The sequence below is a fragment of the Pezoporus occidentalis genome, unplaced genomic scaffold, assembly GCF_034315485.1.
Source record: "Pezoporus occidentalis ecotype Australia unplaced genomic scaffold, CSIRO_AGI_Poc_V1 ctg192, whole genome shotgun sequence".
Taxonomy (NCBI): Eukaryota; Metazoa; Chordata; class Aves; order Psittaciformes; family Psittacidae; genus Pezoporus; species Pezoporus occidentalis.
In genome coordinates this window covers 215,876-242,849 of record NW_026913771.1, presented here as the reverse complement: position 1 = coordinate 242,849, position 26,974 = coordinate 215,876, and the positions used below count along the sequence as shown (strand labels likewise).

Below are 26,974 nucleotides of genomic sequence, written 5' to 3'. Positions count from 1 at the left end.
AATCTGGAGCACTTCGGTCCTTACAAGGCTACTGTAAAATGACTGGAAGAGTTGGGCACGACATGTGAGAACCCAAAAGCAGGCTCAGGAGAAGATCACGGTAGTGCTGGGGCCATGTGGGTAAATTGACCTCAGTTAGCTGCAGGGTGGGAGAAAAAGTAGGTTATAAAAAGCATTTAGAGACTCAGAGTCTTGTGTGGACACGGGGTGGGTCTGACGTGGGTTTCACCCAGGGAAAGAGAAGCTGGATGGAGCTCAGGTTAAAGGCAACTGAGGATGAACATCCCCAGTGGTGAAGGATGAGGCTGTCATTGCAGCCCCAGGTGGGACATTGGCTCTGCTACACCCCTGCTGCCTGAGCATCCCCAGACAACACCACAACACTGCCCTCAGACCTGGGACACTGCTGGAGTTACCAACAGGAGCAGCCCAGGAGTGCAGGACAAGCGATGGAGGAGAGGGATGATGCTCTGGCCCCTCTTGGGTTTCTGGCTGCTGTGTTGGTCCCACTCCAACACACCTCTGTGGGAGATGGCTCTAAAAGAGGTGTCTGAACCGCAGCCCCCGTTCTGCCTTAGTTGACCACTTATATATAGGGAGCAAAATGCCAGTGACCTTGCAAGTACAGCTGGAACAGACACCACCGCAGAGCACCACCGGTGTCTCTTATGCTACTGCTAAAGAACATTGCTAATAATTACTTGTTGGTTCAGAGGAAAGAAGTTGCCTGTTACACACAATGTGCAACAAACTAGATTAAAAAAGCTCTCTGCAGGGCTGGATTCAGCAAACTTGGGCCATCCCAAAGAGCAGTTAAGCTCATGCTTAACTTCAAGCAGGTCCTTCTGCCTCACTGACTCCAGATTTAAGCGTATCCCTAACTCTGTGGCCTGCTCTGCACTTGACTGATTTGTTTAAAGATGTAACATAGCATTTATGGCAGTTTCAGCTTCAGAGGCCTGTCCAAGAATAGTTTTTATGAACAGAGACAGAGACAACATCTAACTCAATTATAAACTGACCTTAGAAAAGCATCAGCTCTGCAGCACGTGGAGATCTCACCATGGGCATGCCTGTGCCTTCTCCTGCAGCATCACAACCTGGTTTGCACTTCCCCTCATCGCCAGGGTGGTTTTTCCCCTCTGGATACTTGATGTTGGACCTTAAAGAGAGGACTGGAGGGACAGAAAGGGTAGTGGAGGTCAGAGAGCATCCCTGCGAGGAGCTGCACCCACAGCAATTTCAATTCCCACCCAAAGGAATGGCCTTAAGGCCCAGGAAATGCCATAGTTCCTGCCAGGGCTTCAGGTTTTTGCTGGTGTTGAAATAAGCTCCTCGACCTGACAGTGAGCAGGATGGGTGCCACCATGGGAACAGCCCCATGTGCCAACCCCTGAGCTGCTGCTCACGATGGGGACAAACTGAGCCAAGTCTCCTCTCACTTTGCTGCTCTCCTTGCCTGTAAATACTTAGAGAGAGCAGCTGTAAAAGCACCTCAGAGAGAAGGCAGTAGTGAAATTACATCAAGCCTTGGGGTTAAACTGATTGAAGGATCCATTTCCCAAGCTGATACAGCTAAAACAGCAGCAGAGTCCTCATGCACCGAGCAGCCAGTGGAGTTAGATCAATTTTTGCCCTTTTAACTGGCCAGAGAGCTGGAAAAAGGCCCCACAAATGTTTTGGGAATGTTTTCAGGAGAACATGATGTGATGGAGGGGGGGGGCAAAAGGAAAAGTCTCTGAGATGTTCTGTGCAAACAACCACTGCTGGAAGAATATCAGGGCAGTGCTAACCTCGGTGTGAGGCTGCAGCCCATGCTGCCTGCTGGCCCTGCTGGAGGCTTCTGCATCAGGTAGTGAGAGGTGATGGTGGTCCTGGAGCTGCTGCTGTAGGGATAGAGAGGAAGAGGGAGACAGTGATTGTTGCACAAGGGCACAGCTCAAATATATAGATCTTTTAAAAAAACCCTAAACTTCAGCAGAAAACAAACCAACCTTCCCCCCCCCCCCCATTGATTCCCAGCCTCTCGGCCCCTTCCCAGGGGGCACATCACATCCCCCCCATCCCATGCAGAGCAGCCTGATGTGGAGCACGGATGGGCTCAGCCCCGGGGCACCTCGATTCGACAGCGAGATGAGCTCGGGTGTGTTTGCTCCAACCCGCCCTGGCACTTCTAATCATGATGAATGGCTCTGATCGTTATCTGGGTGACTTCTCCTCCTCACCCCAGCCGGCGCTGGGGGCGCGGATGCCTGACCTGCCCCGGCACACGGGGGCCAGCGCTGACACCAAGAATCGATCACGGCGATTGCGGCTATTGCTATCGCTGGGAGCAGGCAAGGGGAGGGGAGGGAGGGCTTTGCTCTTCAGCAGGGATTTCCGCAGGGAACACGAGTAAATGTGCTAAAAAGCTTCCTCAGTTACCCCTGTTGCACCTTCGCTGTGCTTGTCAGTGGGATGGAGGGAGGGGACAGAGTGTTGGGGGGGTGGCTTTGGACCCCAAACCTAAAAGCCAAAATGTTGAGTGATTTATGTTGTAAAGCTCCCAAAGCTTCTCACCTCCCCGGGCACAGAAATCTGCTGTCAAAGGGGTTAAACATGCATGTTCCTCCTGTGAGAGATGGCAGGAGGGAGCGGGATGCAGCCTCACCCCCAAGTCTGATGGACTCACACCCCAGAGCCCTTCCCCAGGGCAGAGCCTGCCATGACTCCCTCCAGACACCCTCCTTCTCCCTGGGCCTTCACAAAGACAGAGCAGGAGGGTGCCTGAGCTGCTTCATGCTCCACTGTGATATAAATGGGCTTTGGGAGTAACAGCCTGTCCCGTCCCAGCTCACCCCATCACTGCTGCTGACACAAGGGGAGGGAAGGCAAGAAGAGAACAGGAGGGTGAATATAGACTATGAACTGGTGGCTGCAGCTGAATGTGGGCACGGTGCTAGCAAGATGCTCCTCTGGTACCCAAACTGGGAGGAAAACGGATGGCAGCTCACTGCTCCCCAGCACAGTTCAGATCTGCAATAGTTCTGGGTCATAATGAGGTACAAGGTGATGCTGGACTTGAACAAACAACACAGACATGGCAATATGCTAATAAATGCTGATTTGAATTTGATGGAAGCCAGGAAGCATTATCCCAGAACGTATTAATTAGTGTGATTATAAGGTGTTTGAAAAATGGAAATGCAGAGCAGAGGCTATAAGGAGGAAAGGTATTTAAGCAGAGAGAACCTTTGAAGCTCTTCCCAGGGGGATGTGCCCATATTCCCACACCAAGGCCGGTCCTCTCCATGGGACTCCCTGTGGCATCTTCCCTGTGACCACGCCAAGCCCTGGCCATGCTCCCAGCTCTGAGCAACCTGCATCCCTGCACTCCATGTGTTCGGATGCGATGGGGGAGCAGGCACTGCCAGCCTGGCTCTTCTCCCCAAGTGATTCAGCACTGCAAAACCCCGATTTGCTGTAAACACACCGGCAGCTCCTGCAATCATTTACTTCCCTGCCCAGATGCCTCCCCCAGGGAGCAGGATGCTGGCTTGGCTGCCGATGGGGCAGGCACGTGTTTCCCCTGAAGGGGAATAGGTTTTCAAAGTGAATCTTAAATCAGCAAGCTGACAGGCAGCCCCAGCTAATTCCCTTCTTGCTCTCTCTCGTTATTGATGTTATTTTACCCCCAATAATCCTAGCTGCCATTTCCTCCACACATACCCCCCCCCCCCCCGCAATTCCCCAAATCACACATCAAATTCATTCTTCAATCACAAAACTGAGGTTTCCTCTCTGCTGCAGAAACCTTCCCAGTGCCTCTCCCTGAGGGTGGCAGCTCATGAAGGAGGGGAAGATGTGGCTCTGCCATAGAGACTGTGAGCATCGCACTGGGACAGAGCAAACCCAGGCTTCCCCCTGCCACAGTGCAGGCACGGAGTGCTGTGGTGGGGTGCAACACCCCAGGCTCCTTTACAACAACATCCTTGAGCTCCTTCGATGCAGATCTGAGCAAGGGAATGATGCTCAGAGGGCTCCCATGCCCAGTAAGGGCCATCCTGCCCTTCCCTGATGATTACATGACCATCCCAAAGCAGGTTTCTCTGCCACAGAGACAACCCTGATCAGAGCCGTGCTCACCAAGGGTGATGCTACCTGGGCATGGTGCTGCTTTGCACCCCATGGAGTGATGCACCATCAGGGTGGGCTTGGGACGGGGAGAAACAATCAGGTCTGGGATTATTCCCCCAAAAGCCCTAGGGTTTTAGGCATTCAGATTCATAGACATTTGCTGAGGAGGAAACGGCAGGGGAAACTCATGGCTGGATAAATGGCTCTAGAGCAGGGTGCAGATGGGTTTTTCTGCTTGGAAATCAATACCCACCTCCCTGCATGTGGCTTTTAAGAGCCCAGTTACCCAGGCTTTCACCATCAGAAACACCCACCCAACCAAGCTGGCATCCTTCACGCCAGAGCTGCCCCAGTCGCAGGCATCGCCTTCCTGTCCCTGTCCTCCAAAAGGGTTTAAAGATAAACCGAAATGTTCCCAGCTGCCACCTCCTTGGAAAAAGCGGATGAAGGTTAAAAATATCCTCCTGGAAGGAAAGAAAAGCCCCATCCTATAGAAAAACCAACCCAAAGCAAACCGAACCCATCAAGTCTCCAATCGCATCTTCAAAGCAGAAGGCATCAAGGGCGCCTTTCCACTCCCTGCAGTAAGTCCTTACCCTTTGTGTCTTTCCTGTGAAGTTCCCCATGCTCAATTCATACTTATTCCCCCTCCACCGTGGTTTTGCCCCCCTCATTTTCAGGCAATGCCTCCAAAAGCAGAACTTCCATTGCCAGCCAGCATGTAGTGAAGAATCAACCTGGGGAGCTTCCGTGGTCAATGCAGCCCCTCATCCCTCCTGAAGCTGTGCCCACCCTCCTCAGAGGGGATTGAGCTCACCAGCATGAACTGGGATCTGGAATGGTTTTCCAGGACTGGAGTCACCATGAAACCAGGTCTGGGTGTCCCCTGGGGTGGCTTCATCGCTGCGTCCTGCCTGGGTTTGGGCAAGGTGAGGTGATGGATCCTCCATCCTCCACTGGATAGAGAAAGCACCTGCATTAAAAGAAGCAATTCTTACTCTTTGAATATCAAACAAAGAAACCTTCCCTCAATGGCCAGAGCCAGCAGCTGCCCAGGGCCCCATGAGCCACAACGGGAGGGCACTCAGGGGTGGCCCCACAGCTCATTGCACCTTGCTTTGCCCAAGTCACATCCTGGAGAAGTTAAAAGAGAAACGTGCAATATCCGCCCGAAGCACAGCAGCCTGTATGGAAGGGCAAGATCGTGATGCAAAGTGACTGCTCCTTTGGAACTTCCCTTCCGCTGAAGGAGAAGCACAAACAAAAACCCTTTTCTTTTGGGGAAAACAACAGGGAAACCAAGCTCAGATCAGAAGGGGCCATAATGGGAGCAGACAAGGTCCCCTGCCACGGCTGAGCCGACTGCTAACAAATCATTTCAGGTCAGTGCAGAACAACACAGGCTCTTCCCAGAGCCACAGAGGCCACAGAATCATGGAATCAGCTGGGTTGGAAAAGCCCTTTAAGCTCATCCAGTCCAACCATTGCCCAGCACCCCTAACCCATGGCACTGAGGCCTCCTCTCCACGCTGTGTGAACACTTGCAGGGACGGTGACTGCAGCCCTGCCCTGGGCAGCCTGTTCCAATGCCTGAGCACCCTCTGGGGCAGGAATTGTTCCTCAGCTCCATCTAAACCTGCCCTGGTGCAGCCTGAGGCCGTCTCCTCTTGTCCCATCCCTTGTTCCTTGGGAGCAGAGCCCAGCCCCTCCTGGCTCCATCCTCCTCTCAGGCACTTGTAGGAACCTCTCTTCTCCAGACTTCCCTCAGCCGTTCCCCATCCCACTTGTGCTCCAGGCCCTGCACCTTGCCCTTCTCTAATACCTTTAAACCACGATGGAAAAGCAACACTGAAGCCCTCACTGCCTCCTCTTGCTCCGGGCATCTCGGGTCAGCTCAGCCCTGCATGGAGGTGCAAGGAGATTAAAAAGGAGGGTGTTACCTTGCAGAGACGCTGCATTGGATGCTGAGGTCGGAGCATGTGAAGGAGAGAGCTGCACCCGGAGCAGAGAACCCAGTAATCTCTTGGGCACCCCTAGCACAGGCTCTGCAGCAAGGCTTTAATAGACTTATCTTTCCCACAATAATGTATTTTACTTTTCCAGTGCACATTCATTATTCACAGACTTATTTCCCCACAGATTATGTGTGCTGCCTGAGCTCTGCTCTCCTGCCTGATTTTCATGATGTTGGCACTGGTACCTACTTATTTTTACAGCATTGTCACCTGCAAACAGGTTTCTATTTAATTGCCAAAACTAATAATATGGCTCAGTGGAGATGTCAGAGGTAGGATGCTCGTTCCCTTTCAAAGTCTCTTGTCTGAAAAACACCAGCTCTTGGCACTGAAGCATCCCGCGTGCATGAGTCTGGGGGCTCTCACACCACCTCCTGCACAGATCCTCCACCACACTGAGGGAATGCTGGGGCTGCAGCATCCAAAGCCCTGAGATGGGGTTTCCTGGAGGGAAAGCGAGGGATATAACATGCATCAACCCTGCTGTTCATCCCAGGTTTCAAAGAGACTTTAAAAGGCCCCCAAAACCCCACCTCCCAGTCAAGCACTGGACTGGAGCTCCCCAGTGCCAGCAAATCCCTTTGGCTTGTGCGGGCCTACATGGTCCATTCCATTTTTGAAGCACTCAGACCTGGGATGACCCACAGCACAAGGCTAAAAGCTGCTTATTAAGCAAAGACATCTGTGAGGCGGGTGAGTGATGGTGTGGTAGGATGAGCCACATCTGCTCGGAGGCACTGAGCTCAGCCAGTAGGGTTTCTGCACAGAGCATCTGCACGACCTGCACTGTGGAGCACCATTCCCATTGGGGGAAATTCCCATTTCTAGCTTTCCAACCTCTTGGCATGCTAAGGAGAAGTGTGGTCCCTTTCCATGCCTTTAGGGGAAGCCCAGCGCTCACGTGCAGTTATAAAGGGTGCACACAACCACTCCGCGCTCAGAGCTCCCGTGCACAAGCACACGCACACACTGCGGTATCAAAGCACCTCACGCACTGGAGCTCTATTTCTGAGCTGGATCTTGGCTGCTTTGGGCATTCGGGTGTTTTGTGGAGGATGCTGATGTAGTTTCATTGCTTTCCTTCCCTGGGAGAGGAGGCTGCTTTACACCAGAGGAAGCGAGGGCTCGTGTTTGTGTGCTTGCCTTCCTGTGTTAGGGGGAAGCAGCACATGCGACTGCAAGCTGCTAAGTGCTCCAGAAGAGATACTTGTTTTTTCTCCCCACATAGCTTGTAGGCTTTAGATGAGCTGCACACTGGGTTCAGGGGTGGATCCTCAGGCAGCGGAGGAGCTCAACACCTTCACCCCAACCATCACCCTTCTCCATTTGCTCAACTTCAGCCCTGCAACCCAGACAGCGAGGATGGGGTGAGAAAAGCAAAGCCTCCAAGTGCTCAAGGAGAGAGTTTTCCTTGCAGTTGCTTTGTCAACCCCTCCACAGTGGCCAAGCAGCCCATAGGAGCTGTCCTCCACACATCAGTCCTCATCCATCACCTTCCACTCGGTGCCCTGGTACCCTGCAGGACACTGCCGCTCATGCTCTCATGCCCAGGCACAGCCTGACCAGGGTCCTGCTCTCAGCTCCCAGCCCTCACTTAGCACCAGATCCCTGCTTTTTCTTCAAGCTTTCTCTATTATAACTCCCAAGGTGCGCTTTGCCCTGAGCCATGATGCTCCCCACCCCTGACAGGCCCCTGTCCTGCTCCCCCCAGCACGGCCCTGGCTTTGCTACGAGAAGTTATCCTCACCCATCATTTCCCTGCCTCACCTTTAGCCAGTGCATTATTCTGCCCACGTCCCTGCCCTGGCTCCCTGCCTTCAATGAGAGCCATAAATAAGGCATAAGGCACGCTAAAAAGGAGAGAAAGCATTTAATATTTCATTCTAGTTTGTTGCAGAGTCAAGAAGGATCCAGGCGCTCAGGATCCCTCCTCCAGCCCCAGCACTTGCTTACAGAGACAGGAGGGTGACAAAGGATGGACGCTGCTCCCCTGGGGTTAACCCTCTAAAGCAGTTCTTCTTCTGCTTTTCCTTCTTGCCTGGCAGGTGGCAAGTGCCAAGCTGCACATGAGCAGGGACATCGGTGCATCCCGGGAAGGGACGGAGATACCCGTGAACTGGTGAGCCCTCAAAAGAGAGATGCTGCCAAGCCCTGAAAGCCCTGAGCTCTGCACCCCACAGAGGTTATTTGGCAGGGGAGGAGAGGAAGAATTATCCTGTTGCTAAAACCCATTTAACCCCCTGGTGTGAGGGCATCTCCACCACATGGTGAGAAGTTTAGGGCTGGCTTTGGTCATTGTGACTCAATGGACTTCTTGGCGACTCAAGGATGGGTCATTCATCGCAGGCTTCTCCTGGGAGGGGTTCTGAGGTTCCAAGAGCATGGGCAAGCGTCCCCAGAGGGGATGCTGCTGGAGAGCTGCCATCGCTCAGCAGCGATGGGCTGAGGGAACGCAGCTCCCCAGAAACACTAGGAAAAGGGTATTTTGACTTCTGTAAGCCTGCTTTCCTGAGGAAAAGAGCTTTATGCAATTGCACGCCCCGTGCCCGACACAAGCAGCGTGTCTTCCCTTGTCATTTTATACCTTCGCAGGCGAGCTGAACCAAACTTGACATAATAATAGGAATCGGAAGAGAATTATGTCCTGACAGGGGTGATGAGAATCCTCAGCCTGGCAGAGGAGTGAGAGACAGAAGTAATGACTCTGCTGAGGAAAAGGCCACCTTGGGGGTGTTTTCCTTACCAGACATCAGAGACTCCACAGGCATTTAGGAGCAGTCCCCAAGGGAAAAGCTTTTGCATTAAGCATCAGGGAAGCCCCAGGTAAGGAAACCCCAGCCTGCAGTGGGTACACTGGGGTCTGCTGGGGCCAGCCTGGCAGAGGCAGCTCTTCCCCTTGTGGGACATCACACCATCGCTCTCCCTTTGTGGATTCACCAGCTTAATGGGTTTATTAACACCACAAACAGAGCAATCATCCTGTCCTTTTCCTTAGCAGTTAGCTTACCTGTGCCCACCCTGGACATCTGATAGTCCCAGATACTCCCATCCCCAGCTCCTGCTTTTCTGTTCTGCTTTTCTCACACCTTTTGTGCTAAGGTCCTGAGGACCTGAACCAAGCACCACAGTTATTTTCCATTACAAAGCCATCAACCTTAACATTACTTAGAACTGATTACATTTTGTACTTTTGTGCCTCCTTGTCTCAGTACACTGGGGTCTGCTGGGGCCAGCCTGGCAGAGACAGCTCTTCCCCTTGTGGGACATCACACCATTGCTCTCCCCTTGTGGATTCTCTGGGGTCTGCTACATGGTTGTGCCACTGGGCAGCGTTCTCACCCACCCGGTCACCTCCTGTCCCATGCTTATGGCTGGGGCCAGACACAAGGTCTGGACAAGCACAGACCTGAATCCTTCCCTCCATCCACACCCTCCATCAAGGCAGCCCTGTATGTGCCGCCCTGCACTGCTCCAGCACAGAGACCATCTACGTGTGCTTGGAGGACCAATGTCCTTGTCCTGCCGTCTCCACTTAGCTCTGTCCAAGCACTGTACATATCTTTAATCTTAAGATATCACTTGTTACACCCAGAATCCGACTGAACGTTGCTGCTGCAGCCGAGGAAACACGGGTGTGAATGCTCAGGAGATTTAATAAAGGCTTGTTTCAAACCTAAGCTTGAATCTTCCTGACATCTTTTGTTCCTTATTAAATTGTCTTAAACAGCAAATGCAAGAGCTCCTGTTTCTGCCGAGTTTATAGCAAAGTGGGTCGTGTCCCCCCGCCCCATTTGAGGGCTTAGCTGGACCGTGTTGGGATTCAGCATCATCTCCCAGAAGGAATTTGGCTTTCTTTATCCTTACAACCTACATGAGGTCGCCTTGGGGCACAGCAGGCTGGTGAGCAGCTGAAAGGCATTTGAAAAGCAGTAGCAAATTGTCCCATCTGCTGCCTCCCTCCTGCCATCTCACCTGCATCAGCTGGAGGGAAAGGCTTTCTTTGCCTCCAAGATTACAAATTCCCTTTCTTTCCCTTCATGCCCCTTATTTCAGTAGCTGGGAACAACGCTGCTCTGCAGTGATGCATCCTGTCTCCTTTCCATTTCCTTCCAAGTTATATAGGAAATAACTTGCTGATGCTGCTGGCGGTCCCCAGGCAGCTCCAAAGGCTCCGTTTTGAGGCCAAATTCCCCCTTTAACGGGGTGAAGGACCAAGGGGCTGTTGGGATTTTGCTCCAACAAGTGGTTTTCACCAGAGAAGGATGGAGCTGTGCATTTACCATGGATCTGTGGGGCTATTTGGGGGCCAAAAAAGGCTGGAATAGGTAAAACCCCAACAGCCTGCTCTGAGTGGCCGCTGAAACGCCAACCACCCCCTCACACATCACTGTGGGTGAATGAAACCCAGCACTGGTGCTTCCTGCTTCCCCTTCTTTGAGACATGCAACTGATTGCAGATAAAGTCCGATAGCACCTGGGTATCTCAGCATCCAGAAAGCATTCCAATCAGTTACAAGGGCTGCTCGGAAGAGCAGAACCAGGGGCTGCAGCTCAGTGCCCACTGTGCCAGGGGGAAGTACCCCAGGGATGGGAGAGAACAGGCAGGGGGTGGGTGGAGGAAAGGAACAAAGTCACCAGACAGGGTGGATTTTCCTGAGGGTCTTTCTCTGCATCACAGCCACCTGGGTCCTCTCTTTTCAGGGTGGGAAGCAAGAGGAGATGATTGGGAAGCAGTAGGATATGATGCGATGCCTCAGTTTCCCCCAGGGATGACATGGAGGAAAGGCCACCACATTCCTACTTGTCTTTCCTACTGATCTGTATCAGCTGGTGAAACAGAACTACCCCAACAGGCCATCCCAAAATCCAGCCTTTCCCTATATTCTGCTTCTGACCATGCCCAGCAGCCAAGAGGATAAATACAGCAGGAGAGCATCGTGCTGCTTCCCAGGATCAGTATCTTTGGCACCAGGATGGGGATGCTCCAGCTGCCCAGGGCAAATGTCCTTGTTGGCAGCTCAGGATGGATCCTGCATCACAGCCAGTGGAGAGGATGAGATGAATGGGAAGAGAGGAGGAAATGGATGAGAAAAGAGGAGTATTTCCCTGCTGGACCAAGCACAGCCCAGGGCTGGTGGAAATGTGGCTGCTCCCAGGGGTCATTGCCCAGCTCTGACCCACTGCGTGCTGCTCATCACTGCTCTCCCCACCAGCCCCATCCATCCACACATGGAGGTGGATGGATGGAAATCCCTGTTAGAGAGCAGGGAAGCTCCTGCAGCCTCACTGTACAGGGAGAAAGCAACCAAGTGGAAACAAAAAAAGCATGGAAAAAGCTCAGAATAAGGCAATTTGAGACCAGCACCTCCAAGTTTCCTGAAGCATTTTTAGCATCAGGTTTTGAGCTCAAGGAAGCGGCTGGATGAACTCTGGCAGCAGGAAAGACAGGAGGTGGGAGCCAACATCCTCCTGTTTGCATTGCACTTTTCCTTAGACCACCCTGAGTCATGCAATTGGCTTCATCCCCTTCGGCTGCAACGAGAGCGAAGCATCCCCAGCATCCCCCAGAAAAGCCTGTCCTGTTGGCAGCACCAGAAGGCAGCACCAGAAATAGGTCTGTTACTGCAGTGCCAAACATACTCACCAGCACCCAGGAGCCAAAAGCCCACTAAGAATCCAAGGAACCCTCTTATAGGGAGCTGCCAGCAGGGCCTGATCCTGCCCCAGCCCATCACCAGGTAGGCTGCAGGTGAGGCTCAGCCCAGCCCTGTTCTTACAGGACCGGTTTTCCTCATGAGTGCAGTGATTTTAACAACTGCCTTTGCTTCTCCCTTTATATTATGGCATGTCCTGGCTTTGCACTAGACTTAGGGAGAGGAGAAACCCTTCCTGTGGTTTGGGGAATATGAAGCCCGGCTCAGGGAGGAACTGGTGGTCTCTGGCTTCAGCCTCTGATCTCTGATCTGGAGCGGGGACAAGCGGTGACAGTGCGACAATAAATCAGAGGAAGGGTTTCTGTGGGGCTTAGCAATGGAGATGAGGCAGAAACATCCCTGAATCCAGAGCATCTGCTCCAGTGAGCACCCTCCAAAGCCCTGGAGGAGATCACTGGGAGCTTTGATAAATCTTGTGATGACCCAGCCTGGGGTTTAGGGCAAAGGAAAGGGAAAAGGCTCCTGAGCACACCCGAGTGCTTCATCGGCTCCATCCCTTGCCCTGGGCTCCTGCAGGAGGTGTTCTCATCCTGGGGCACCCAATTTCTGAGCCCTGTTCCAAGGTGGGAGAAGCAAAGACACTCCCCAAGGATGCGCATGGCACAGAGGAGGACTCTGATTTCAGCCACAGGAGCCCAGGGTCTGCCCCTGTGGCTGAGCTGGTCCCCAGCTCCCCAGCTGAGCAAGCAGGCTGCTGGTGCTCAGGGCAGGGATTCTGCTCTGGTACCAGCAGCAGGGAGAGGATCTGAGGCTCGTTCCTACAACGAGCTATGAGGTACATGGGATTTGGGGACAGAAAACTGTTCATCTCCCACCAGATCTGGCTCTCAGGCAGTCAGTACAGAGGAAGAGCTCATCCCCGCATCACATGAGGATGCAGAATTAGGACCACGAGAAGATAGGAATGGTGACTCAGGTTGCATCAGTTCTAGAAAGGCAAAACACCGCAAGGAGGAAACTTTCTGGTGTGGCTGGGAAAGTGAGGGACTGGGCTTGTGTTAGCTCAGGCATACGGGCTTATGTTAGCCCAGGAGCTGTGAGTCCATCAGTCCTCTGAGCTGGGCCCATCTGCAGCTACAAGCTCAGTGCAAAGGGATAAAGAAGGACACCCCATCTCCCAGAGCAACTTCTGGGGTGCTGTTCCCATTACACCTTGGTGCCAGCACCAGACTACCCCGTGCAGGACTACAAGAGGCAAAGAGCATCCTGAGCTGTCATCCGGGGGTGCGATTCCTTGGATGCAGATGTAACCCTTGGCAAGGAAGAGAGCTGCTGGCCACGAGCCACGCAAGCACAGATTGGTGTCTGGTACCAGGTGTCATGGCTCCATGAGCTAAAAATCATATGTTTAAGTTTCAGAGGAGAAATTGGTTAAAAAGCAAAACTGAAGGGACTATCGCCCTGTAACAGCAAACAAAGCTTGGTGGATGAAGTGGAAAAAGAATGGCTTTTCAGAAGGAATAATGTATTGGAGACGGGAAAAAGCAGTCAATGAGGCTGGTGGGAATCTGCTTTTCCTCTGAGCTGTGTAAAAAGGATTGTTTCCCCAAGGAAAGCTGTCTCTGCCCAGGGTTTGGGCACAAAAGTCCCATCTCCTGCCATACCATGGCACACAGCACTTGGTGCAGTTTGCATGAGCAGTCAGCCAAGGCAAAGTCTTGATCCATCACCTCCCTTAGATCCCCTTTTTGCTCGTTGTTATTGGATCCTTCACCGCTACTTACTCATCACAGCTACAAGCCCCAGCCCTTTTTCCTCAACCACCAGTGAGAAACACATCAGTTGAGATGCAGTCATGGGGTTTCAGGCATTTTGCCTCCCAGGGCTGCGAAGATAAAGCACAGAGAAATTGTTCTGATGGCTCAGATGTGGCGGGGGATGAGAAGGGGAGCAGGAAACGCAGGGGTGATGGATGGAGAAAGGGTCACTGCGGGGTGGCGAGTCCCCATGAGCACAATGTCCCGGGGCTGTGGTGGGGTCGGGGAGCAGAGAGCAGCTGAGATCTTTGCTGGTTGCCATGGCTGGGCTGGCTCACAGGGAGCTGGGATGCTGCAGACAGCCTGGAGCACTGGGACAAGGCACAAGGTCACCGGGACAGGCTGGGAGCCAGGACCATTCCTCACTAAGTGACCTCAAGAGTTTGGGCTCTTTGGGAGCATGAACAGAGCTGTGCCCCACGTCTATGGAGGGAGGCAGCTAGCCATGGCCCGAGTCCCTTTGTGTTGCACTGATGACTGATGCACCCAATTGCACCCTTCATTTGCACACTGCAGGGATGCCATCGCTGCACTGATGCCCCATCAGTGAGAGGACACTGCCGCCCTCCAGATGGTCCAAGCAGCTGTGGAGGGACCGAGTGGGGCTGGACTTCATTTGGGCTCCTCTCTTACCCTCCGCACTCCTCCCATTCCCCATAAGCCTCCCAATTCCTTGCCTTCAACATCATGCTGAGCCCATGGAAGCCATCCCAGGGCAAGGTGACAATAGCTGGATCCTGTTGTTAGCAGCAATGCGATGCAGGATGAGGCTTGCATGGAGACCAGAACTGGGTTATTTTAACATCAGGAAAATAGGGATGGAAGTGGGAGGTGAGTTAAAGGTCTCCATTCACCCCTTTCCACAGAAAGCCTCTCCAGACCCACCAGTAAAACCCAAACTTGTGGCTCTTGTTAGGAGAGGGAAGAAAAGATTCTTGTTTTGCACAAAACCTCTTTGGGAGTTCTGTTTTTCCTGGGAGAAAATGGAGCTCCTGCAGCATGGAAGGGTCTGGGACAGCTCCCAGCAGCCAGGTCTCAACTTGGAGCTGAGGCATGGGGCCTCATGCTCTTGGAGCAGTGGGGACCGGCATGATGCTCAGAGGAGCATGTGAAAGAGCAACAAGAGAAGGTGATGCTAAGACATCCCTACCTGTTGTTTATGCACCAATCTCCCTTTGATGGGCACAAAAAGGCATCTGACTGGTCTCCTACCACTGCTGCTTTCCTGCTTGATGGAATTCAACCAGCTCATGTGTGGTGTTTTGTTCATTGAAACAGGGGCTGAAGATGAACAAAAGCCACAAGCCACTGCCTTCTATCAAGGAGAAAGTGAATCTAAACTCAGCTCTTGGACTTTCTTTCCCTTTGTTGTGAATGAGGACTTGCAAATTGCTTTGTACTGTGCAGCAGAGGAAAGCTGGGATCAGGGAATGTGGGATTCCCTCCTGCCTTGGGGGCTCTTTCCAACTGAGCTCCATTTGCCTTGAGTGAAAAGGAAATGCTCGAAGAGTTGGCTTTGGCCTTGGGAAGAGAGTGGTCTTTAATAAGAAAATGCATTAAATAAATAAAGAGACCTGGACAGCTTCTGAATCCTGTAGGATGGTCCAGGAGGAGCTCTCAAAAATCAATGAACATAGGAGAGTGGAGTTGGTGTTAACAGACTGCCAAGTGGGTTGTGAAGGGTCGAAGAGGGTCCTCCATACCCAGCTGGAGATGCAGTGCATTTCTCCTCTCATCCTGGTGGGTACTGAGGAGGAACTTGGGAAGGAATCCATTCCTCACCAATGGGAAAGCTCTCCTCTCAGTCAGCGCTGGGAACTGGAGTCTGCTCGAGTGTGGAAGATTAACCTAGTGCAAAAGAGCATCCTGAAAATCCCCAACTGAAGCAATGCTTCAAGGCAAACTTCCCACTGGCTCCATGGGAGCACACACATGTGGGAGAGGCTCAAGGCCCCAGCCCAATGCATGATGATTCCCAAGAGCTACACAACGAAGAGGAGCAAACAGAGATGTCAGCCCTGCTCCTAGCACCATTTATCACTTGCCATGTGGCAGAGGATGCCTCGCAGATCACCCCAGCTCGGCAGATGCTGACAGGCTCCTCACATCCCTCTTCCACCCACCCATCCCGCTCCATATGGCTCTCACATGGTGGGACTCAGGAGGCCCTTTCCAGCAGCTGCTCTGCTAATGGCCCCTTATTAACAGCAGGACTCTAGAAGGGCAGCAGTGATGCCTCTTTTGAAGGTGAACCTGTCAGGGATGGATTTGGCTTCAGATCTTCACCTTCTCAAACAGCCCAGATCACCTCCACCATCGGCAGCGGTGGTTTGGGTGCCATCGCTTGATGCGTGCTGAATGCCTGGCAGTTAATGGCCACTGGTGTGTCATTTCCCAGCCTTTCTGGGCCTCGTACATCCGGGGTGCCAGCATCCCACAGAAACTGCAGGTAGCCTCAACAAGGATGGCCTCCAAGAGGAATAACATCTGAGTGGCTTCTTCACCACCACCATCCCACATCACCTGCTGGGAGAAAGCATGGGATGCAAACTGGAGAGGCTGTTTGCTTCCCTGAGCTTTTGGCTCATGGGCCAGCTCACCCAAACCCCTTCCCTCCTTGGGCAGCTTGCAGAGCTGTTAACGACAGAACCTGGGATGGGGAATCCAGCTGTCCAGGAATTGCATGGGTGATGGGTCCCAGTGAAAGGAGCAGAGAGAAACCATTGCAGAGTGGTCTAAGGGACCATTCACAAAGCTGGTTTCCTGCTGATCTCAGCAGATCCCAACTGAAAAGCACCAGTGCTGTGCCCAGCAAGCCCCGGAGAGCCCAGGTTCATTGCAGCCTGTGTATTCAGGGAATGAGGTTTGGGAAGGCACCCCATAGTGACCTGTGAGCTTGGGATTTTGGGGATCCTTGGGGATGTTTGGAGTATGTCAGGAGGACACTCCCAGGGCTCACAGGACTACCTGGCAAGGCAGGGGAAGAAGGAAGGGTGGCTGGACCGACACCGGGGGCTTGGTCACCCCTCCTACAAGCCCCATCAGACAGGGAGAGATGTGAGAGCATCCCTAAAGCAAACACCCCCAGACTGGACCAGGTCGGAGCATCCCAATGGGAGCCCCTCTCCTCCCAGCACCCTTCCCATGCAGTGGGGTCCCCCCTGGAGCCCCCGTGCCCCACTTTATCCTCACTGGGCACCCCAAACCCACCTCCACAAGCAGCAGTGAGCAGCAGCGCGTAGGTGCGTGCAAGGTGAACATGTGTGTGCTGAGAAGCAGGAGCATATGGTGACTCCGTTCCTGGAGGCACCCAGAGCCACAGCCATTAATCTCTATAAATAACTTTAGCCATGAAGCCTCCAACGGCCGCTTCCCCATTCCCTGCAAAACAACAGCAGAAAAGCTTTGTGAAACATCAGCATTCCTCAAACAGCCCGACCCAGACTCGAGACTGGAGAGCAATTAAATCAGGCAACTAATTGCTAACAAGGGGGGGACAGGGGTCCTGAGCTGTCTGATGGGCTGGGTGCTCCCCTGGGGTTCAGCCCCAGAGGTTTTCTGCCCTATGTGGGAACAGTGGACATGGTGGGGATGGTGACCTGGAGACGTGACCACACCGATCCTGTGCAAGCACGATGGATGTGCTCCAGCTTCCCAGAGCTCAGATGCAAACTTGGGCCCCCAAACCAAAGACCCAAAGCACCCAGAACTACACCTGTGCATGGAGCTGCACGTCACCTCCTGAGGTGAGGGCATGCATCACCCCATCGCTTCCCAGCTGCCTTCTCCTGGCTCCATCATTCCTCTTGTGCAGGCTGTGACAAGGAGAAAGGTGCTGTGTTGGAGTTACGGCTCCTGTCCCTGTGTCCCAAACCTGCCCGGCTGGATTTGTTCCAGGTCCTCAAGTCACCATCTCAATTCAGCAGGAGGGGCCACACTGGCCGTGGGCATGGACTGGGGCTCAGAGCCCAGCACCATCCTGACCAAGTGGCCAATTTGCAATTACAACAAGGCACAGTGGCCTTTTCTCACCGCTGGAGCGAGTGTCCTGGCGATGGCAAAGTGAGACAGGGAAGGCTCCCCCACGCTCCAAAAAGCGGCATGACTCTGCATAGTACTTAAGGGGAGCATCGGGATGCTACGGAGCTGATTCACCATAGCAAAACCTGGCCCAGAACCAACAGGATCCGTGGGAAGCAGCAGCTTTCACACCAGACCTTGTACCGGGAGGCACCTTGGGCCATGCTGGGTCCTCCCCTCCCCTGCAAGGGTTAAGGCAGGAGCCATGTGGGTTGATGGGAGTAAGACATTTCACTCTGCTCCTATTTGTAGTTAGAAAAAGCACTAATTCATTCTAAATCTGCCTGAAAGAGCCTTAAGTGGTCATACACCGATAAAGAGGACTTTATTTGGCTTAGCATTTAGAAAGTTTTATGTGTGTAAATGGGTGAGGATATTGCAAAAGCTCATTTTCTCTCTCTTTTAAAGCATGGAGCTGCCTGGCTTCCCTTCTGCTCTCTTGCTGGCAGTGTTCAGAGCATCCCATCCCCTTTCTCAGCAGGGGATTATTGCTCCTTGCAGGACCAGCACCTTGTTTGGTTGATCCCCCCTTGCCCCGTGGTCTCCCTATGGCCCTAGGACTTCACGGCTCCTGGGTGCTGCAGCCCCAGGAGCCTCTATGGGTTTTCAGGGTTGATCCCCAAGCACACTGGGGGCAGAGGACAAGGCAGAGCCTTGCACTGGTTCAGAGTGGACAGGGTGTGCAAACCCTCCTATGAGCCACAAGGCACGCAACCATCCCTCCTTGCAGCTTCCCAGGTATCACCCCAACAGTCCTGGGGAACGGACATCCCCATCCTCACCCCTCAGCCAAGCAAAGGAGGAATTTTGCTCCCCACAGCACCACCAGCCTTCCCTCCCTGTCCATTTGGTCACTGGGCTTGGGGATGTGACTGCCTCTGGCTCGAGGTTCATTTATCCCCCTTCTTTCAAGTCACTAAAAAGCCACCAGCTCCTTCCCCAGCCTGCCCACGCTCCCTTCCTTCTTCCAGCCCAGCTCCTCACATCCAAGCCACCACCGCAGGCAGCTCTTATCCAAACCTCCCTATTTCACAGTGAGATCCCCCTGTTCCTTACATTGTACGATGGCAGCAAATAAGGCTCATGAAGTGCTCTTGGCAGAGGTTAGTGTGGCTCTGAAGAGACTGATCATTAGGAGCAGGGCGCTGGCTGCAGCAGAATAAACACCACAAAGTGATGCTGGGCTGGGTGAGCTTGGGCAGGGCTCATAAAGGTCAGGTCTCAATGCATGAGAGGAGATGAGAAATTAGAGCAAAATGCCCCTGCTTTCTTGGGAGTGTCTGATTGAGCACAAGACTTGATGGGCGCTGTAATAGGCTCCCTTATCTTAGGTCTGTCGTGTCTGGAGTTGATTGTTGTGCTCTGAATACAGAATCACAGAACGGGTTGGGATGAAAGGACCTTAAAGCTCATCCAGCTCCAACCCCTTCCACTAGAGCAGCTTGCTCCAAGCCCCTGTGTCCAACCTGGCCTTGAACACTGCCAGGGATGGGGCAGCCACAGCTTCTCTGGGCACCCTGTGCCAGCGCCCCAGCACCCTCACAGGGAAGAGCTTCTGCCTTATCTCCAACCTGAACTTCCCCTGTTTCAGTTTGAACCCATCACCCCTTGTCCTGTCACTGCAGTCCCTGATGAAGAGCCCCTCCCCAGCATCCTTGTAGCCCCCTTCAGACACTGGGAGGCTGCTATGAACACATTGGTGGGGTTTTGGGTCTGTGCCTTGGGTCATGAGCTCTGCCAACAGCCAGGCATTGTGTGGGCTTCACATTTATTCCTGAAGAGCTCATTCAGGAGGTAACAGCAGCAATGATTTGCAATTAACCAAGTTAAATCAGTGCAAATGCTTGTGTCAATGAGAAAATCACTCATCCCAGTATCAAACAGCATTAACTGGTGGACACCCAGCAAAAGGAGAACCAGGGGAGTTCAGCTTGAGCAGGCTGGAGGCAGCCAGGAACGCATCTGGAATGAGCTGAAATGCTTCATTCCAATGCCTTCAAATAAAGATATTTCACTTCAGGACACTCAGCTCCCTTTGGATCATTTTCAAGTGAAATGTTTTGACTTCTTTTTAATGGCTTTTTTTTTTTTTGCAACCAAAATTGTCTGATTTTAAAGAAAAAAAAAAACCTTATATAGGCCCTAAAATGATGCTTATTGGAAGGAGCGTGTAAAAACCTCCTTTCTCACTGAGCTGCAGTGGCGTATTTTATATTGCTTGGCCATGGGGACAATGGACCAGGACCAGAGCTTGTCCTGGTGATGGACAGGGCTCAGGCTGCAGCAGCCTCTGGGGCAGCAGCTGGATGGCACCTGGGCCTGTGTGATGCCACCAGGGAAGTCACACAGGAGAAGCCACACTTGCATGCAGCATCCCAAGGAGGAGCATCTCAGGGGTTGATCCTACCCTGCAAGGAGTGGGTAAAGCTCTCTGTGGACCTTAAGGTCCTTTCCAACCCTAACTTCTGTGAGTCTATGATGATGGGAGCACGTCCATGGAAGGGATCATCCTCCTGGCAGTCACGATGCCCTGGGTCTATTCACTACCAGGCTTTAAGGGTCGGTCTCTCTTGGGATGAGCTGACCACAGCACTGGGGAGAGCAGGGGCTTAATAAAGGAATACAAAGCCCAGAGGTGATGAGCCATGGTGAGGAGAGCTCCGTGCCTGCACTGAACAGTCTCTGACAGCCCAGGAGGAATCTGGATGATTTCAGTTTGGTTTTAGCAGTATTCCTATCCCATTTAGCTAAATAAATAGAGGCTGGCTTTAAACTAATTTAACTGTGTGCACGCAGCCAACTTGCACAGCCTAAAGCAAATCATAATTTGTATTGAACTGGTGTGATCTGAGTTTCGGGGAAGAGTTTGCACCAAGATGGATTTTCAGAGGGTTTCCTACCCTCTCCAAAAGGGTGAATGAATAACTGCTCCATGCAGGCGAATGAGGGCAAATACCAAAGGGAAAGGCATCCAGAAAAAAAGGTCAGTTTTCAAGGAGATGCCAGGATTTACAGCACGGTTTCATTTGCCCTGGGCTGGCTTTAGAGCCATTTCACCAGGAGATGTGCCTGCATCTGGGATTTAACAGGAGCTTTCTACAAAGCTCCAAGAGCAGATAGTTATTAAAATAGCAATTCAGGTGAAAATAGGTATTAAATAGATAATGTAGATGCTCCCATCCACTCCTCCATGACCTCTTTCCTCTCCCCCATTATAACAGTACAGGAACAGATCCCATAGGCAGTGTATCCACTTGGGGTGGCACAGGAGGGCAGACAGCCCCTGGCACAAGCTTCCCAGCTTTTCCCATCTAAAGGCTGCTGAGATGATCTCCTTGGTTTATAACCAAGCCTAATCCATCTGGATTACGGACAGCAGGGATACCCGCAGCATTCCGTATGGATACCCATCCAGCTCCCTACCCTTGCTCACAGCTCTGTGAGGAGCAGATCCACATGCCTTTGCCTTCTACCACTTGCAGGAGTGACTGAGTGCTTTGGTGGCCATTCCCCTTCTCCCCCCCCATCAGAGCCATTCAAAAGCAGTGATTTGGCAGGAAAGCTTTTACCCTCACAGCCTGGAGCTTGGCAGGGATGCAAGGGGCTGGCCTGGGGTCCATCCCATGGATCTGTGGTGGAGCTGCTGGCACTGCCCTTGCTCAGCTGGTGGGAGCTGGGTTCCTCGCCACACTGGTATCCACGTCTGTTTGCTGCAGGAAATAATTCATCTTTGCAGCTCATGCTGGGAATTAATTAATGGTTATGGCTTCTGTGACCCTGTGATTAACTCACTTGCACATAATTGCTTGAAGACAAAGCGATGCAGTAGGAGCTTTTCCCCCTCCCAATCCCCACTCGCCATAGTCTCTGCAGGGACCAAGCAGTCAATAAGAACTTGGATTTTCCTTCCCTCTTTTTGTCTTTCCCTGCTTCTTTTGCACACCCCTTAGAGATCCAGAAGGAGAAAGCTGGTAAGAACCGGAGCTGAGAGCATGTCCCAGTAGGAGAACATTTGGCCTTCGGCTGGACACATAGACCTTCACTGGAACCTCCATGACAAATACTGGCCACATTTATAAGGTTGGCTATCCAAGGGCCACTCAGCACAGAGCAAAGGGCTTGGCTTTGCACTAAGACTGCTGCAATCGGGAGCAAGACAAGGGTGATGCCTTTGCAGCCTCCTGATGAGATGGAGTGAGACTGCCCACCAGTTTTGTGGCCTGCAAGACAGGTCACCCAGAGAACAGTAAGGATGAAGCTTCCTCCTCTATCACCATTGGGCACTGGGGCCGTGAAGTCTTGGTGAGGAGGTGAGACAGAGATGTAGTGAGTGGGTAGGATCCATCTCCCCCTGCATGCTGAAAGGAACCTGCTCTTGCTAAGAGGCCGGAGTCATAGGCAAGGTGGACATGTCTCAGTCCTTCCCCGGGATATTTCCAGCATGTCCTGCCTAGAAACTGCTCTGCACTGAAATGGGAACAAGGAAACCAGGCTGGCTGCAGGACACAGTCCCTTGCTGTGCATGGAGGAGCAGGGTCACCCTTCTTGCATACCCATCAAGAACACTAACCACCTTTGAGACCACGCAGGCATACTTGTGCCCAAGCTCTTAGCAAGCAGAAAAGCCTCCCCTCTGCAACACAGCTTAAAGCACTGCTGGATTGTGCAGGATCTACAGAAACCCCATTGTCCTTCATGGGCCCCAGAGGAGAGGAACTACCTACCAAATCCTCATGCCTACCAGTGGGCAGAAGCTCACCTTTAGGTACCTTCACTTCCTGAGGACCAGCGATAGCCGGGATGGAGAATGAGGTAGGGAGCTTGGAGATCCATCCTGAGGTGACCTGTTTCACCCATTCCTCTACCAAACCCAGGGCTCTGGCTCCATCCCACCTCCAGGTCAGAGATTGCTTTTCACTGTCAACAGAGGCTGAAACTTGCTCTTTGCCCAATCCAGACTCTGCAGGAGCAGGCCCTGCTCCCCCGCTTCCTGAAATCCATTTCAATCTGAGATTACGCAGTTAAAGCACTCACTTGACAGAAATAATAAGCACTCAGCAGGCAGCCAGCAGCTCTGCTGGGCTTCCCTCTTCCTACGCCCTTAATCTATCTCTCAGAGAGTCTTCAAGCAATTTAAGCCAGCCTTTCAGAACCAAGGAGCTTTAGCTTTGAACACCAAGAGTTGTCCCTGCTTGTCCTCAGCCGGCAGCAGCGCTCCATCGCTGGGCACCAGCAGAACAGGGGACAGGGCAGCAGGGAAGAGCTGTGATTTCTTATCTAGGGAGATGGGATGGTTGGGAGATGGAGAAGTAAGGGTGAGGCCATAAGAGATGCCAGAGCTGGCAAAGTAGATGTGGAAAAATGGGACTATGGGATCATGGTGGTAAACCCAGGTTTCCTGCATGGAAAGTTGGCAGCCTGCAGAAAAGGAGCCTGATGTGCAACACTGCCTCAGGGTCTGCCTCTAAGCAGGAACATCAGATTACATGAGAGCCAGACTGAGCTCCTTCCTCTGATGGAAAGGAGGAGCACTGGAAAGGCAGTTTCCATCCACACTCTGCCCCCCTTGTGTGGGCTCAGCAGGAATGAGAATGAAGTTCAAACCAAGCAATTATTTCCTTAATTTCTCTCAAGCTTCAAATGTCTCAAATTGCCAGAGGGTTTTTTGGGGATTTGGGTTTGGTTTGTGCCTTTTCTTCCCCCCCCCCCTCCTTTTTCATCTTGTTTTCTCTACCCCTCTTTAGTGGCTCTAATTGTGTCATTAGGAATTAATGACTTTGGAGGGAGACATTTTCTTCTTAATTAAAGGAAGAAAAGAGGGAAGCTGAAGCCACATGCAGGCATCATCCCACCTCTTGGCATGGACTGGATTCTCCCAAAGCTGCTTATCTCAATTCCAGTAATTCAGGAAGGGGCTGGGACCAGCCTGGAGATGTTTTCTGTGCTGATGTACCCCTGTTTGGAGAGTTAATCCTTCCGCCTCCTCATCCATGGCAAGGAGCTCTTCTGTGCCTTGGTTGAAGTGAGACAGTGAGCAAACTTTAACACCAGGAGAAACACCGAGTGCAAATTCATATGGAGAAGGCAGGCTGGATGGTGCAAAAACCCACTCCAGTTGTGGCTTTTCTCCCACAGAGACCATGGAGAAGACCTCAGGCTCACCTCATCCCCTCCAAACACCTGGAGGCTTTGTGGCAGCTCATCCCACTGCTGCTCTGGAAGCTGAAGAGGCACTGTTTGGAACCCAGCAATGCTACACTGTCCCCACTGCTGGCTGAGGAGCCTTTCCTCAACCACACTGGAGACATGGCAGCCCCAAGGACCCCCAGAGCATCACCTGCTAATGCCTCTCCACCAGGATCTGCATTGAGGAGCCTCTCCCTGCCTTGTCCTGTCTGGCAAATGGGTGATTATTCCTCCTGTGGATGCTTGCTGCTCCATCCACATCGATGTGGTGCTCCATTTGTCATCATTTGGGAGAGCAGGACGGGAGGGCACGGTGCTGAATGGGAATTGATTGCTTGGATGGCAGCCGGGCTGGGCAGGCAGCCTGGGCTCTGGGTAACTGCAAGTGATTCCTTTAGCAGCTCTACATGGGAGAATCACATACTGGGATCTCTCCCAGGCTACTGGGAGAACTGGTCTGCTCCCAGAGAGGGGGAAGAGCATCAATGAGATGCGGTGCAGGTCTTGGGAGAACACAGCAACCGCGCACCTTCACTGTGGGTTTGCTCAAATGACTTCCAGCAGTCAGTAAAAGCAGTGAAGGGGGTTTTAGAGGGGCCTGTGGGAAGCAAAGTAACTGGGAAGGAGAGGAAGAATGAAGCCCCGTGTCTGTAGATGTAGCTCGGCAGAGGATACAGGGAAACACAGCGGGAAAGGAGGGATAATTGGCCCTGAATGAGCAGCTGACATCCAAGACCAGCTCTTGGGGCTCCTGCAAACAGCCAGGAGCAGACACCTGCCCGAGAGTCAGGGGAATTAAGGGAAAAAGTAATACCCCCCCCCAAACCCTAGCACAAATGTCAAGGCGGTACAAAGGAATGAGCACAAAATAGCAGGAGACACCTTCTAAGGCATTATCTGAGATGCACAACCCCTCCTGGGCCATGGGCTCAGCCCCCGCTGCCTCTTTGGAAAAGCTTTGCAGCAAGGGAACGAGGGAGAAGAGAAGCAAAGCAGCCGCAGTTAACAGGGGACCAGGGAGCATGTTACAGCAGGGAGTGCAAGCCAGAGACGATCCTGATGGCCAGCAGGAGCTGGTGCGGGCTGCAGCCAGCCCAGAGGCACCGGGCTTGGAGGGGAGCAGGGCTGAGCGCTCACCTTTCCTGCTGCTTACAGGCTAAAAAGGAGGGATGAGAGGGAGATAATCTGCTGTGGCTTGTAGGTGGAGAAGGGAATAGGAGCTTGGCTGTCCCCAGCAATGGGGGAACACTCTCAGAGGAAGGAGGAGAGGAGGGAATGCATTTTGTGGTCCTGCACACTCGGTTGAAGAGCTGCTCCTGGCTGGGGTAGGGATGCGCGCCTGCTCCTGCAGGGTGTTATTACAGCAAATGCATTAAGAGAAGTGAGGTTTTACTATTCAAATATGCTGAGCTCTGCAATGGATTCCCACCTCGGAAGCAGGAGGGGGGTCAACTTCTGGTAAGGAAGAAAATCGGGGATCTTGAGGGATCCTGGGACATCCTGAGCTCTGGCAGTTTTCTTGACTGACCCTCGACGCTGGGATGGGGCATCCCACCATGGTCTTCCTCCTTCCCTTTGGTTAGAGCTCCACACAGCATCAACATGGAAGAGACAAGAAATCGAGACACAATTCGGAGCGAGCCAGGAGTTTAAATACCATTATCCACCCAGTGCTGTGGGAAGAGATGGACAGGATCGAGTGGGCCACCAAGTCCAGCCCCACCATTCCACAGGTCCTTGTGAAAGGTGACTGCTTCCAGGGAATAGGGGACTGATCCCTCCGGTCACACTATGCAGGTGACAGCCAGTGTCCCCTCTCCTGCCCCACAGCACCTCATACTGGAGGCAAATCCATCTTCTACCAGGCTCCATCCTGCCCCTGCTCCTTCCTTGCACTCCCATTTTTGCCCCCTTTTTCAAACTCTCAGAGAACACCACATTAACTGTAGCTTGGAGAAGGTAATCAAGCTATTTCTAGGCAGAGAACTAATTTAATGCATGGATGACTTTAGCTCAAAAGAAGAAATAAGGACACTCAGGCATCCTAAGGGAGCAGAATAATAGGGTAATTTGCACAAGATGAGGAGAAAGGGGGGAAAAAAGGGCCACTACTTCCTTTGCATAATCATCTCTATAAATCTCATTCTTTCCCCTGTTTGCTGGTCACCACCACCGAGTCTCCAGCCATCGAACACCCTCACATGCTGCTGCTTAAAAGGGACAAGAGCTGGGTTCAGCTCAGCGCTGTTGTGCTTCCAAGGGTGGGAGGAGTAGATAAGGGGCAAGGTTTGGTGGCAATTTGGGATGCAAAGAAAGCTTAACGTGCCCTTAGCCTGTGCTGGAGGCAAGGAGGCAGTGAAATAACTAGTGCCTGAAGGAAATTCCACTATTTCTAATTGCTTAAAGGGAGGAAAAGGAAGGGAAGGTGGGAAAGGTGGGAGATGGCGCTCAAAGTGTTTCTAACACTTAGAGCTGCCTGGCGATATGGAATAAAAGAAATGTCAGCATGAAAATCACTTGGAAGTGAAAAATGGAAGCTTTCCATTCCAAACGTGTGGAAACAATGATGTTTTCACTTCACCAACCCCCCCAGTGACACATTTTTCCTTTCCCTCCCCCCTCCCAAGCAACATTTGATTGAAAGCTCCACTTTCTTGTGGGAAGTTTCCATCTTGAGAAAACCGCCTTTCCTGTCAATAAAACTGCTCCTGCTGAGGATTTCCAAGCAGCGTGTGACTCCACGGAATGGTCAAGTGCTGGGAATAACCAATTCAGCATAGCAGAGGCACACATGGTCACAAACCTGTGTCCCCAGGCTGGGAAGGGATGGGTCCATCCAGCCCTGCTGCCCCTGGAGAGCCCAGTAGAGCAACCAGTAGCACCTGGAGCAGCCTTGGGCTGCAGGGCTGAGAGGGATGCTCTTGCAGCTGCAGAAAATCATTCACCTCCAGACTGGATACAGCAAGTTCTGCCATGGAAGTGGATGATTTGTGCTGCTTTTGTCCTGGATCCCTCCCAGCAGCATTTTGGTGAGGGTGAGGAATTGCAGTAGGTGCTGTAACTCTGTGCAGGCAGCACGGGATCAGCTAAAGTGAAGAGGAGCCCA

General features: G+C 52.5%; 1 protein-coding gene across 3 annotated transcripts; it reads right to left on the bottom strand.

Annotated features, from left to right (window-relative positions):
* Positions 1 to 271: 271 nt before the first annotated feature.
* On the bottom strand, positions 272 to 26,323 carry LOC134162807 (uncharacterized). Of its 3 annotated transcripts, XM_062617044.1 has the most exons (5): positions 25,298 to 26,323; positions 16,813 to 16,983; positions 4,934 to 5,089; positions 1,794 to 1,886; positions 272 to 1,175 (listed from the first exon to the last, which is right to left on the bottom strand). In XM_062617044.1, exons 1-5 carry the CDS (start codon positions 25,424 to 25,426, stop codon positions 1,164 to 1,166), a joined length of 561 nt encoding a protein of 186 aa, XP_062473028.1. In that variant the 5' UTR covers positions 25,427 to 26,323; the 3' UTR covers positions 272 to 1,163. The 3 variants fall into 3 exon arrangements, with proteins under 3 accessions (XP_062473028.1, XP_062473029.1, XP_062473027.1); XM_062617043.1 differs by lacking the exons at positions 272 to 1,175; positions 1,794 to 1,886 and adding an exon at positions 4,259 to 4,545 and having other exon boundaries at positions 4,934 to 5,072; XM_062617045.1 differs by lacking the exons at positions 272 to 1,175; positions 1,794 to 1,886; positions 16,813 to 16,983 and adding an exon at positions 4,249 to 4,545 and having other exon boundaries at positions 4,934 to 5,072.
* Between the last annotated feature and the right edge of the window lie 651 nt (positions 26,324 to 26,974).

Bases quoted from the DNA above. Each gene is read 5' to 3' on its own strand.
- LOC134162807 (XM_062617043.1), bottom strand. From the start codon at position 25,426: ATGGTGGGATGCCCCATCCCAGCGTCGAGGGTCAGTCAAGAAAACTGC. The intron at 16,984-25,297 runs GTGGGAATCCAT...GTTGTTTTGCAG, and splicing joins ACCCCCCTCCTGCTTCCGAG to GGAATGGGGAAGCGGCCGTT. The intron at 5,073-16,812 runs GTGGGTTTGGGG...TTCTCTATCCAG, and splicing joins GCTCACTGCTGCTTGTGGAG to TGGAGGATGGAGGATCCATC.